Below are 14,737 nucleotides of genomic sequence, written 5' to 3'. Positions count from 1 at the left end.
CAATTTTTTTTAAGGAAATCAAAAATTCTTGCCTTTTACTCGTTGAATTTTTAATTTGTTCCCTTCTTTAATGTTAAGACGAAGGGGGAAAGTAATATTTTACAGTTATGAGTATTGTTCTCAATTGAGGAAATTCGATTTGAAAAATGAATTAATTGAAATTGAATTTGTACTGCAGAATTCAGCGCAAGTCATGAATATCTCGAGAAAAAAAAATGTCTAACTATTATGTATAAACTTCATTTATTGATGTTAACTCTATGTTTATTGGTCCTCAGACATCTAGTCTTTTATTACTCTATGGGAATTCACTCATTCTAGTTGATGCTCATAAAAAATTTCGAGATCATAATCAATCCAATGAAAATAATAACTTTCATTGGTTGACCAATAAACTTAAAACTGTATCTTCCGCATTGTTCATAAATAAGAAACGAAAATTTGTGATCATATTCAAACAACTATTTAAAAAAAAAACTACGTTGTAGATTTTTTTAAGCCCATTTTTCGATTCAAAACAAATTTAATCTCTAATATTTAGCGTGCGCAGGCAAAGTTGACCTACAAAATCGGATTCCTAAAGAAAAATCACGCGGAAAATTCTTTTTTTACCCGAAAAACGAAAAACAAATTTCCCGGAGTGAACCTTCTGTTAAAAATGTAGCAGTATAATAAAATACATCAATTTAGCCGAGGGAAATGTAAAAAGACATTTGTTATATCCGACCAATCCCCAATCAAAATTTTCTGTTGACATTTTCTCCTAAAAAGCCTCATTACAAAGCTGCTACAATATTCATCAAGATATGAAAAATCGAAATATTGATTTAACCCCTTCACTTCCCCATTATCATCAGCTTCCACTGAATTTCATGTGACCATCAAAATCTCTCAAATCGCTGAATTTTTCCCACAATCGGTAATTGGAGTTCAAACGTATAAATTGGTACGAACAGAGAACTCGTTACCTCTTCCAATTTTGTAAAATTTAATTGACGTTTATTCCCAACGTTGATTGAAACTGATAAAAATTCCACTGCTGAATTCTATCCACATCCGGTTCAGAATGTAATTCAATTTATCCCCATTATTGAAGTGGAATAGTCCATAATTGGTTCATCCTTTCGTATGAAAGAGCAGTTTTTACATCTGTTGATTCTCCGAGGAGCACACCAACATCTCCAGGATATTTGCTCTCCCATAATCCTCACAACGACCCTGCACGTTCAAATATTTACTCTCCGACTAACATATTTGTTTACTGTTTTATCGCACAGAATAACGGTGCTCAACAACTGGCGTCTGAGGCGACAGTTTCTATTGTCTTAGAGGATGTCAACGACGAGATACCATTATTCACTGAAGGAGAACAGGAGACTGTTCTCGAGGGAGAGCCTATCGGTACCGTGGTCACTCAGGTGAATGCTATAGATAAGGATGGAACATCTCCAAACAATCAGGTAATTTTTCATAACAAATTGTGTTGATCACACGTATAAAAAAAATTATATATCTCTCCCCATCAATATTCTCGAAAAATACAAAGATAAAAAAGAAACATTATTAGAGAAAATACATTATCAAATGGTGGCCCGGTTGCGCCAAACCCATTTAAGAAAATCCTCAGTTAAGCATTGAAATAAATAAAAATAATCTACCGATCAACTTTGATCGAAAGTTCATCGAAGGTATTTCTCCAAAAAACGTGCTGTATCAATGTTTCATTATTATTTGCCAATAATACCACTAATTATGAAGTATTATTCTAAAACTGTCTAATTGTGGAATAAATTTACTCCAGGCCACAGGAATTTCTTACGGCCATGTTATTTGTTATTTATTTAAATCGTTGCGTTAAATTTGTTCTCATCTTGTCAATAGAAATACTTTCAACTTAAAAAAACTGCCCAATTCAAACAACTTCATTTCCTCGACACAAGCCCGGTGGCTTGGCGCAGTGGGTAAGTTCGTTGCCTCACATGCGAAAGGTTCCGAGTTCAAATCCCGGCCGGGCAGAATGGTGCGATCTGACCATTTAAAGTCTTGATCATCATCGCAGTATACCCTAACCGAGTCGAAGCGATGTAAAATAACGATAAAAAAAAAATTCCTCCACAGACATCAAACGAAACGATATATTCGACGAAAAAAATGATTTGAAAAATAAAAGTCCCAGGGCAATATGCATTGCATTAATGGCGTATAATCCCCTGAACTCGTTCATAAAACGCAAATAAAGCAGACCCAATCTGGAAAATATATAGCGTTCCCCATCAGTATTCTCGAAAAATACTAATAAAAAAATTTTTCATTCCAGGTCACCTACTACGTCGTAAACAGCAGTAGAAACGAGGGAAAAGACTACTTCGAAATAAATCGTGAATCAGGCGAGATATTTACAAAGATAGTATTCGATCGGGAAAAACAAGGGGCTTACGCGCTGGAAGTTGAAGCCAGAGACGGTGCCCCATCTGCTCGACCAAATAGCAACGGCCAGCCAAATTCAGGTTAGTGCATTTTTCTCCTCCTATTTTCCCTCTTTTTACACTCCACACTCTTGCCCTCTTCTCATGTAATGTGGAGTCATGTACTCACTGGTACTTTTTTAATACTGCAGTTGGCCAGGTCCATGTGTGGACTCGGTTTTGTTCCAATATATGCATCGTATGCACTTTTATCCCATCCTTATGATTCTTCTCCGGGGAATACAAAATCCCATGCATTATTGATTAAAGTTCCTAGGGTACTGGAGAATTCTGGTGCATTATTGAGAACATCGTTATGTCCGACGAGCCAACGTTCAATAGTTGATTCCAATTCAATTTTTTTTACGCCAAATGGGATTGTCCAGACCTTTTTCATTAGTTATTTAGGATGAATGGCTGGAATTTGTTGGACAATGTTTGAAGAAAATTATCAGGAGTTGGGTTTTGATGGAGGTAATGAGTATTCTTAATGAATGCGTACAAATCGACAGTAAAACTGAAAAAACATGAATTACTAAAGTGACGGAATATGAGTTAACAAATTTAATAGAATATTTATTGGAACTCTATTGAAATTTATGTTTTCGATATTTTGTAGAAAAAAGTTGATACACCTAGACAAATAGTTGTTTGGTAATAGAACTTTTGTTGATACTTGAACTTGATTTTTATTGACGTTTTCATTCACGTCAAATAAAGAGCTTTTTGAGTAAAAACGAATGTTTCTTTAATTCCAATGAAGAATTTGTTTATTAGTTAGGGATGAAACCATTGTTTATTTCATGAAATTGAAACATTTTGATTGAAATGCAATTCTAACGCAATTGTTATAGACTTCGTATGAAATTCCAGTGGAAATCGATTATATATTTCCAAAAACGAATAATTAGTGCAAAAATATCAATTGTTTATTGTTCGTTGGCTCCACAGATGCTTAAAATGTTCAAAAAACAAGGGCCTTTAATTTTTGAGCTACAGAGGTTTTTTTTCAAACTTAGAAAAAAAATGTGTACAATAATAATTACGAGCGAGTTTTTTGAAATTCGACTCCTAGACAGCTAATTTAATTTTTTTTATGTAAAAAATTGCGCCATCCATGTAGAATAGTTCATTAATTGCAGGCTCTGGACTATTTTTAACACTTCAAGCGTCTGCAGGGCAAAGGAACAATTAGGCATATATAATTGATCTTCAATGCATGATAAATCTCATTGAAATAGTCCGCGACTGTTAAAACTCATAGTAGTCTCCCCTTAAATGTAAAAAAATTATTAGGTGATGGGATTTGATGGAGGTAATGAATATTCTTAACGATTGCGTACAAATCTACAGTGAAATACTGAAAGAACTAAATTAAAAATTGATACATGTGCGAAAAAAATTTAATAGAATATTCATTGGAATTTTATTGACAATTATATCCTTTAATGTGCAATCTTTTGATAGATATGTTGTAGAAAAAAGTCGATACACCCAGAGAAATGGTCGTTCAGTAATAAAACTATTGCTGATACTCTAAATTGATTTTTATTTAAGTTTTCATTCACGTCAAATGAATTTTTTTTTTCAGAAACGAATGTTTCTCTAATCCAAATCAAGACGACTAATTCAGAATGAAATCGTTGTTTATTTCATGAAATTAGAACATCTCCTTTGGAATAAAAACACGACTTTATTCGTTTTAAATGCGTTATTTCTCTGGGTGCACAATTCTAACGGAATTGTTATCAACATCTCATAAAATTCCATCGAAAATTCATTTTTCATTCAATTTTTTCACACGTCTGATAACAGTTTTACGAATCGTCCATGAACTATTCTACTCCATGAACTATCAGGAGATAATTCTGGACGAATTTTCATTTCATCGACCAGTATTTTCAATTGCCCGGAATCACTTGTTCAACTAAACCTTCCAATTACGAAGTCAAGCGATCTTCCAATATGAACATTTCATCGCATTTTCTTCTCGAAGATTCTGCATTATTGATGCCATCATTATACCCGAAGAAGCAATCTCCAGTAATTTAATCCCCATCGATTTTTCCCCTCAAAATTAAATTTCCCAGTAATTTTTCCTCATTTATTTCAAATTACATTTTGTAACTTGTTATCAACTGTTGTCCCTCAATACAGGCAGCTAGAAAATTGTGATGAAAAAGGGAAATAAATGGAAAAAATTCATTAGAGAATATATGCATCCCTGTTTCGCCTGTTGTATAAACAGTAAAAAAAAGTGGTGAAGTGGAGGGGTAGATTGCGCACAAGCTCGTGAGTCACTTTCACATTGAAAATTTTCTCGTAACACGGACACCTCCCCCGGGATTTGTGCTAATTCCTCGACGAACTGGATTTACTCAGCTCCCCGGGAAGTACGAGTTTCATGGGAGAAACTTTCGTTGTTGGTGTCATTTTCTGTCTGAGTTTCCTATGCTATCGTTATATGCTATAAACCCCACTACCCATATATTCTTGGCTATGAAATTTCGGAAATTCAAAGTTCCAACGGTTGGAATTCAACGGACCAAAGATAACTTTCCACTTAACCTCTCGATGTTCATGTTCACTGAGCTTTATATTGCAATTTTGGGGGATAAAAATTAACGGAGTCGAGTTATTTCGGGGGGTTGTTAGGTCCTGTCGAAACTGGCGAAATTAAATCTTTGACGTTGTGAATTATTTTGGGGGAATTGAACTATGGAAATTGTGTTATGTTGGAAAAGTTGATTAATTTTTGGGTAAATATTGATAATTCTGCACGAAGAGAGTATAGATTTAAAAATTACTATGCGAACATAGTAATCGAGAATCAGACCGGAAAAAATTGAAAATTTGATTTATTTTAACCGACCGTTTGCGATGTGAATTCCATTTCGTACGATTCAACATAGTAATTTTTAATGGACAAAACAGTGATAAACGCACGGACGAAAAAAAAATTTTCAAACGTGTTAAAAACGCTTTATTTTTTACCAATTTTTGCTATTGAACGACGAGAAATTACTCAAATCGTAGGAATTTTTACTGTGTTAAATTGCAATTTTTTCTTACGATTTAAAACTTTAGTTTATATTCTCACGCTTCCTACATTTTCCTCGAGGAAATAGCAGAAATTACTATGTTGACTAGTAAAAACTCCAGCGGACGACGAGAGCGTTCATTGTTTTCAATTCTTGGAATCCCCTCCCTCCGTCGACCACGCAACGGCCCGGGTGGCGGATTCTGTAATTCTAAAAAATTCAATCCTTCTTCTCTCCCCCTTCTCTTTTTCAGAATGTATATACGTGGAGCAAAATTATTGATAATAATTTTCAAGGATGATAGAGAAGATTAAATGTGGTTTCACTTTGGTTATTCAAAAAATCCCCCTCTCCCTCGTCCTCTTCCGCGCATATTCGTTTTGAAAGGGGGAGAGAATATTTTTTTAATCGACGAAGTAAAAATTCATGTTCATCCTCCTAAATTTTACTCGTGGCAATTGAAAATTTAAATTTATGCTGCCATTTTCTACTATACCGCCTCTCAATTTTTATTATGTTCAACTGTCATTTTTCCAACACACTCCATCATATTTTAATTTTATCAGCCGCATTTTCCATGCGGCACGTTTCAGTTTTTCATTTATTCTCAAAATTACTGTATTAAATAGTAAATTTACGAGTGTGGCGGGTAGGATCCTGCATTTTATTTCTCATATTAAGAATTACTTTGTTTTCATAGTAAAACATAATTTTGTTTCTTTCCGTGTAGAATTGATCATCTCCAATCAATATCTCCCGACCAAATAATATACTGTTAGACATTTTTCGAAATTTTATGGAACATATGGTAGTAATTCTCATGCAAGTGACATTGAATGCGATTTAGAGGAAAAATGTTCCTGAAATTTCAAGTTTTAGGTAGAATTCAAGGAAATTCATGAGTTTTCAGTGGGCGTAAAACGAAAATTTCACAACGTGATTAAATTTTCAGTGGAACATGAGTATTCAGAAAACAAATGACACGATTTTTCAATTTTTCCCTGAATTTTCCGAATTTTCGCGGAGTAGTTGAACTGAAAAATAAAATATTTTATTGACTTTCAGATCATCCGAACAGAAATTCAATGGAATATTTGATTTTTCAATGACAAAATTCTCTGAAATGTCAGTGAAAATTAAACATGATAAAAATTTCCGGGTTTGACAAGGAAAATTCAGCCGAATCTTTTTAACAGTGTGCAATTTGGACGAATCGAGTCTAATTTTGAAAATGTGAAATATATCTTGATTTGTTTCAGGGAAAGTGTTCCTTATCAAATTATTCGTAACTGAAATATATACAGATCATTCTCTAAACGGAGTTGTGGATGATTTCCACAATTAAATCCCTTTTGGGACTCCTTCTGAGTTTAAACCACTGATGGAGTTACTGAAAACTCCACTGAATATAAATATCTCGTATTTCTTTCTGCAGAAATTAATAGACAGAATCAATTTTACAGTGGAATTGCGAGCGAAGATAGGTCTGAAGATGATGTGCATTGTTTTGTGAACGCCTAATTTCTGGGATTTTCAGAAAACAATGCGCTCATCATTTCGTTTTAGGAGAATTCATTAAAGTATATCTGCCCGAGTAGTTTGTATTGTCGAGTTCTAAGGAATCCCTCTTTCCTGAGACATTTACGAGATAATCTGCGTGTTATTCTACACTCGAAGCGACTAGTCTGGGTAACTTAATTCCCTCTCAAATTTATGTTGAGTTTAAACCACTAAGGAATCTCATAGATTGTCCAGTGAATATTAATATTTAACTGGAGATTCAGTACACGTCTCTGGTAAAATGCCTTTCTACTTTTGTAGTCGAACATCATCATTTACAATGATTTTATTATTTAAACTTTGTTGGTCTGAATTCGAATCTCGATACTGAACCGTTAGAAAACATTTTAAAAATCTGAAAAAAATGAGCAAATTTACTTTTGGAGGAAGATTGACGAAATAATATAAAAATTGCATTTTTTTTAAACTACGAGCAGTTACTATGAATAATTTACAAACAATCTATTTTCCATGATAAAAATCATTTGTTCGGAATCCTAAAAAAAATTATTCATATTCAAAATTTTACCAAAGATGGATTTTATGCCTAAAAAAATTAGGGTCATGAAGGACAAAATAAGGGTCACGAGGGTCAGAATAAAGGTCGCGAGGATCAGAATAATGGTCCCGAGGGCCAGAATAAGGGTCACAACGGCTAGAATGAACATCATGGGGGTCAGATTAAGGGTAATGAGGGTCGCAATACGGATCACAAGGGTCAGATTAAGGGTCACAAGGGCTCAGACTAAGGATCAAAAGGGTAAACTTTGTGGTCCGAACTAGTGTCACAAGGGTCACCAAATTAAGAGCCACAAAGCTCAGATTAAGAGTCTCAAGGGTAAGGTTTAGGGTCCAAACTAGTGTCAAAAGGGTCACAAAATCAAGAGCCACAAGGGTCAGATTAAGGGTCAGAAGAAGAGTCCAAATAAGGGTCATGAAGATCATATATATAGGAACTATATGGGTGTCATGTGCGGATCATATGGGGGTCATGTATGAGTCACATGGGAGTTGGCGGTTTTAATAAATTTCCTACGTAATCATTTCTCCTATTTTTCCTCAATCCAATTCATTAATCCACTAAATAAATTTACTCGACAACATGATTAATTTATTAATCAAGTTTTCGTAATTCATAACCCCTTGAATTATTAAACCCGCTGACAAATTACTCTGTCTCAACCATTCTCAACATTGAAACCACTTTCTAAGATTTCCCATTTACTGCAGAATACTTGGGAAAACCCTCTCTGCCGAGACAAGATATTTTTTTCAATGTTTTGTCCTCGAGAGAAAACATTCAACAAATCCTCATAAATCTCGTCTGAGATGGATTTACAAAACAGTCTGCGTGTCATCCGTCAACTCGATGTGAGTTATCTGCCCAATTAAACACCCTTTGTAATTTCCCTTGACCTCAAACCACTGATAAACCTAATACCACTGGATTTTCTCTACAATTCAATGAACCTTCCCCCAAAATTACTTCCCTTTGCTTTCCGCCATCCAATGCAGCAATCTACCAAATAAATTTGCTCGAAAACAAGGTAGATTCATTAATCCAACTAATATCCAATACCTGGACAAACGTAACCCCTTACATGACTAAATCTAATGACAAATTAGTCTGCTTTAACCGTTCAAACAATTTCCTAGAATTTATTATTTGCTGTAAAATACTTGGGGACACTATCTCTACATATAGTAGATGGGTTTTGAGTATTTCAAATTATTTTCGAAAGACGACTTCTGACGAATTTTGACAAACTCACACTGATAGAATGATTCATTTACTCCAAACGAGATTCGTTAACTATTAACGAATGGTAGAGTTGAATATGACCAAATGAATATTCGTTCAATTTTAAGGATGTTCTACACCCTTTCTGCCAAAATTCACGTTTTTTTAATTTTTCTGGCAAACTTATGATGGAATTGACGTGAAAAAATATAACGTTTTTGCGTTTTGTCATTATTTAATGACTGACGAAATTTTAAGGTGGTGCGAACATTTTCCTGCGTTTTCTCTAAACTTTTAAAAAGAATCACAAAACTGTAGAAAAAACGCATGAAAATTATCGCACCACTACGCAACTTCGTGAGCCATTAAAGAATGACAAACCACAAAATCGTTATATTTTTTCACGTCACTCCCATCGATAATTTGCCAGAAAAATGAAAACAACGTCAATTTTGGCTAAAAGGGTGTCGAACATCCTTAACGAATGGTTCACTTGAATGGCGAAAGTCAAGTCAAACAAGGCTCCTCAAATGTACATTCGTTAACTATTAACGAATGAACATTTGGTGGGACCGAATAGATCCTAACCTCCAACCAAAATCCATTCATTAATAACTAATCCGTTCTATCAGTGCACCAGTTTCTGAATTAGCGCAAGTCCAAAGACGACGGCTGAATTATTCTAGTTATCTCCCGTTTAGGAGGCTTCTATGTTTTGAACGGAAAGACCTAAGTAGAACTTGTCAGGTCCAATAATTCGACTCGAGGCAGTTTTACACCCATTTCAATAGAAACATTGAACTAATGATGTGTTCACCTTAGCTACACGAGCGTAGGATCATTGAACTTAATCCACCAAATGAATTCGCTTCAAAACAAAATGAATTCATTAATGCAACAAACGTCCAATCCTTCGACAACCGTACCCCCTTAAACTACTAAATCTGATGACAAATTACTCAGCCTCAGCCATTCAAACAATTTCCTAGAATTTCTTCTTCACTGCAAAATACTTGGTGAAACTATCTCTGCATACAGAAAATCGTTCGATAATTCATTGTACACTCGAACGAGTTCCATCCAATCCTCCAACTTTCTGTATCTTTCATACTTTAGTCCCCTTGTTTATCCCCCTCCCCACCGCCTCACCCCTCGGGAAATGAATGGCACCACTCTATTTACTCAATTCTCATTCTATTTTTTAACTCCAGACATTTCAAAATGAAAATAAAGAAATAAAAGAAAAATTTAAAAGACTGATGGAATATATATCTGGAGGGTGGATCGCTCGGGCGTTACTTTCAGTTGAAAAATTGATGACACTGCTGGCGATTGTCAGAGGATTCTTTGCACGTGACGATCACATGGGGGAATATCGAATTTCAGATTTATATTCAACGAGGTAAAATTTAGCTGCTGTCTGGGGACTGCCACTTGGAAAAAGTGGATTTCACTTCTGATATTCGTATATTCACAAAAACTGTCTGAAGCGTTGCCATTCTTTTCAGGGTAAAAATATCTGTACAGTGTATACATGACGTTACACGCCATGTAATTTGTATCTGTTGTCGTATTTTTATGGTGCACAATGCATACTATATAAATTAGATTTATCAAGGTGGAGGGCATCATCGAAAGCCTCCTCATGACAGCCTGTCTCGTCACGTTGTGGGGAGAGGAAGAAATCCCATTTACGGAGTAATATCTTGAGTTTTTGATGAAGATAAATTACAAAAATTGAAGGGATTATTTTAATGGAAATGGCGGCGTGGGGGAGATGAGTGCAAACTGTTGAACATCTTCAAGATATATCTTGAGGGAACAGGTTTTTCCTATGATTGTCGTCATGTTTTTTATAGATAATGTTTATTACTAGGGGGCTATGCCCCCTGCTCATGTGATCCCTATATGACCCCCATATGACCTCCATGATCCTTATTCTGACCCTTGTGACCCTTATTTAGACCCTTAATCTGAACCTTGTTACCCTTATTTAGGCCCTTAATTTGACCCTTGTTACCCTTATTTGAACCCTCGTGACCCATATTCTGACCGGCATGACCCTTATTCTGACTCTTATGACCCTTAATTTGCCCCTTGCTACCCTTATTTAGGCCCTTAATTTGGCCCTTGTTACCCTTATTTGAACCCTCGTGACCCTTATTCTGACCGTCATGACCTTTAATTTGATCCTCATGACCCTTATTCTGACTCTTATGACCCTTAATTTGACCCTTGTTACCCTTATTTGAACCCTCGTGACCGTTATTCTAACCCTTGTGACCCTTAATCTGAGCTTTGTGACTCTTATCCTGACCCTTAGGACTCTGATTCTGACTCTCGTGACCCTTATTTGCACCCTCGAGGGGTAGAACCGTAAAAAAGACAATCGGTTGTGTAGAAGAAAGGGATAATGAGAATAATGATGATGATAACATTCAACTAAGTTGAATACCTGACAAAATTAGTTGAACAAAAATCTTATTCAATTCAATAAAATGAAATAAACAATGGATTAAACATGATAGACGAAAATGATGCGCAAAATAACCATTCGGAAGTATATTGATAATTTATTAGCAAAAATAATTATACGACATGCAAAATTAAAGCAATTTCTCACTTGTCTTGCAATAATAATTGAACTGAAATTTCAGGGGGGTGGGGGAATTTTTTTACTGTCACCATATGATAAAATCCCCAACAATTCAACTCAAACTAACAATGCTGGAAATTATAATATGACCGTTAATAGAACTCTCAAAGACTCCAAAGTCTATAAACAAAATAAGAAATAAAAAAACGCAGGAAAGTTATCTCTTCCAAGAAAAATATTCAGTTAAAAAGTAATTTCTCCCCGAAGATCGGAGTATCTGTACATGACTCCAGCCAGGTAGAAATATTTGAAACGAGGGGGAACGGAAAAACGTTGACTTGAAAAATGGAAAAAAAGAATCAATGGAACTATAAAGGAGCCAAGGAGAGGAAATTGGATGTTTCTAAGAAGCTAGTTTCCCATTGGGAGTAGTATACAATGTTATTACCGGTTTCAAATAAACTCGGGAAACTGGAGAAGAGAGTTGGACCCGCTAGCAATTATGTATTACCGTCGATACATCTCCGGACCAATTCTCCACCACCTTCGTTAATTTTTGTACTCCAACGATTTTTCTCTGCTTTTGAGGAATGGGGTAATTTTCAGACGAAGAATATTCTGAAATATTCTTCAAATTGGTGGAACGACTTGAGATAGCTCACGTTCCGTCACGAATACTTTATTATTTAATTTCAAGGAGAAAGTTCACACTTCGAATTATTCATATTTTGCATTCTTGAATGAGGAATATTAATATTCTTCATTTGAGAATGATGAGACTTTTATGGTTGATTTGACAATTTTTCTTTCTTCTTCCACCAATACTCAACGCTTCAATCAACAATGAACGTTTTTGAACTCAACAACATTGATATTTGGAATTGGTGAATTGAGTTATTTTTGAATCAAGAATGGTCTCTTTGAAATTGAATCAAGCGAGAATAAATTATAATTTTCGCACTCCAATGATTTTTCTCTACATTTGAGGATTGGGGTAATTTTCAGACGAAGAATATTCTGAAATATTCTTCAAATTGGTGGAACGACTTGAGATAGCTCATTTCCCGTCACGAATACTTTATTTAATTTCAAGGGGGAAAGTTCGAATTATTCATATTTTGCATTCTTGAATGATCATTCCTCGAGGAATATTAATATTCTTCATTTGAGAATGATGAGACTTTTATGGTTGATTTGACAATTTTTCTGTCTTTTTCCATTAATACTCAATCCTTCAATCAACAATGAAAGTTTTTGATCTCAACAACATTGACATTTGGAATTCGTGAATTGAGTTATTTTTGAATCAAGAATAGTCTCTTTGAAATTGAATCAAGCGAGGAATTGCTCTTGTACTGCATATAGTATAGCTATTTTTGCTAGTAAATTAGCAAAATGCTTGCGAATGGTTATTTTGCCCATTATTTCCTTCTGTCATGCAAAATTCATGGTTTATTTCATTTTATTAAACAGAATAAGATTTCTTTTTAACTAATTTTGTCATATTTTCAACTTGGTTGATGGAGGTACGACGGTCCTCAACGTCGAATATTCACCTCTACACTGTTGGAATAAAATTGAAATTTCGTGGGCAGTTTAGTAGTAATATTCGGGAGGGTAACACTGAATTCAATTTAGGTGCGGAAAAATCATGAAATTTCAAATTTCACTGAAAATTCAATATAACCCCAGCAGAAAAAAGAGAATTTCGCAGTTTATTTGAATTTTCAATCACGACATGAATATTGAGTCCCAACTTATGTAAATTTCAATTTATTGAAAATTGGACAATATATTTATCTAAATCTCTATAATTTCAAATAATTTTATTAGAATGATTCAAATGATATTGACAGTTTTCATCGATTTTGCCATCAAATTGTGAAATTTTGATTATGGAATTCTTTGAAATTTTAGGGAAGCTATAATATGATAAAAATTTCCAAGAAATGTGCCAAAACTTTCAGCACAAAATTTTTCACTAGTGTTTTCAAAAAAAAAATTGAATAGAAGCTCTAGCATCCAAATACAAATTTTGAAAATAATTTCGTCAGAAACAAAAGCAAAAGTCTTTGAATATCATTAAGAAAGATTCTCCTTTTCAGTAGCGAAGTGGTAAAATGGTATAAGTCAATTTTGACTATTGACCAGTTTTCGATGAATATCTCGGAATCTAAAGGAGATAGCAAAATAGTTGTAATAACCTTTTTTGTAGAGCCGATTAAGTGCTACAATAAATGTAGTGACAAAAATTTCGCTATCTCCCTTAGATTCGGAAATATTCCTCAAAAACTCAACCGGGAGATGAGTAGACTTAAACCGTTTTACCATTTCACTCCCGAATTATTGTTTTGGTAGTTCTCAACTAACAATTTAGTTGGCCCAAGCAAAACTCGTTTGAAGATTTGTTTGTTTTCCTCTCAGTGTAGTGAACAGAAATATTGAAAACGATTTTTTCAGCAACAAAGGCAGAAGTCCTTGAACATAATTAAGAATTCTTTTCCAATATTCAACAATCCCTATAGTAACCGAAACGACCCCTCGAGAAGTCAAACAACTGCGTCCTGAACACGATACTCATTCATCCAAAGCATTGCGCCTCGAATATAATCCCCACCACTTGATCCCCGATAACCCTATCGTATTTCCGTCGTCCCATAATTGCTCTCGATTTATTTTTCCGAAATGCGAGAAAAAGCCCGAGTCCCCCTGTCACAATCAATCCCTGGTTTTTATGTGAACAAAAAACGAGATGAAAGAGACAAATATAGGGGAGAAGAGTTTAACCCCCACACGTGACAGAATTTTTATCACCGGAAAAACGAGACGAAGGACAATGTAAAACGTTGTAACGACATTCGAATCGCAATTCAAACGAGCGAAACTCAATATTGGTTCCAGATTTCAAACTCCAAACAGGAACAAGTACCTTCGATTGTAAACAAATATCAGTTACAATTCGTTGAAACAGTGCGTGCGATTTAGCGAGGATTCTCTCGTTAACTGCAAAACTGAGAGAGGTTTCCTGAATGAGGGCTCTCACAAATGTATGTGCATTCGATTTCACAGATAGAGTTCGAGGTGTATTGGAAAAACCATAAACTCTGTGACCATAAAATTAATCCCTAGCTAAACGCACTCGAGAATTTACGTACGTACTGGCAAAAGGCAATTCACATGCGAGAAATATTTGAAGTACCTATGTTGCCCCCTTTCGTTTGACCCAGTATCACTTTCAATCGATTTTAGTTTATTTCTGCGGGTGGTAATACCTCTCGGGAAGATAAACTTTTGGTTGGTGAAGCACTTAATGTTCCGGGGGAGGGGGGGGGGG

General features: G+C 35.0%; 1 protein-coding gene across 1 annotated transcript in view; it reads left to right on the top strand.

Moving 5' to 3' along the window:
• LOC107038111 (neural-cadherin) overlaps positions 1–14,737 on the top strand; it is a 184,098-nt gene that overhangs the window by 30,870 nt on the left and 138,491 nt on the right. The window contains exons 14-15 of the mRNA XM_029126109.1: positions 1,278–1,460; positions 2,318–2,507. Of these exons, the coding sequence (XP_028981942.1) occupies positions 1,278–1,460; positions 2,318–2,507 (373 nt within the window). The remainder of the gene's footprint in view (positions 1–1,277; positions 1,461–2,317; positions 2,508–14,737) is intronic.

Source organism: Diachasma alloeum, unplaced genomic scaffold (genome assembly GCF_001412515.2).
Source record: "Diachasma alloeum isolate Michigan unplaced genomic scaffold, Dall2.0 Dall_scaffold_00277, whole genome shotgun sequence".
In the NCBI taxonomy this organism is placed as follows: Eukaryota; Metazoa; Arthropoda; class Insecta; order Hymenoptera; family Braconidae; genus Diachasma; species Diachasma alloeum.
The sequence above is the reverse complement of the archived record's forward strand: the minus strand, read 5'-3'. Positions and strand labels throughout refer to the sequence as shown.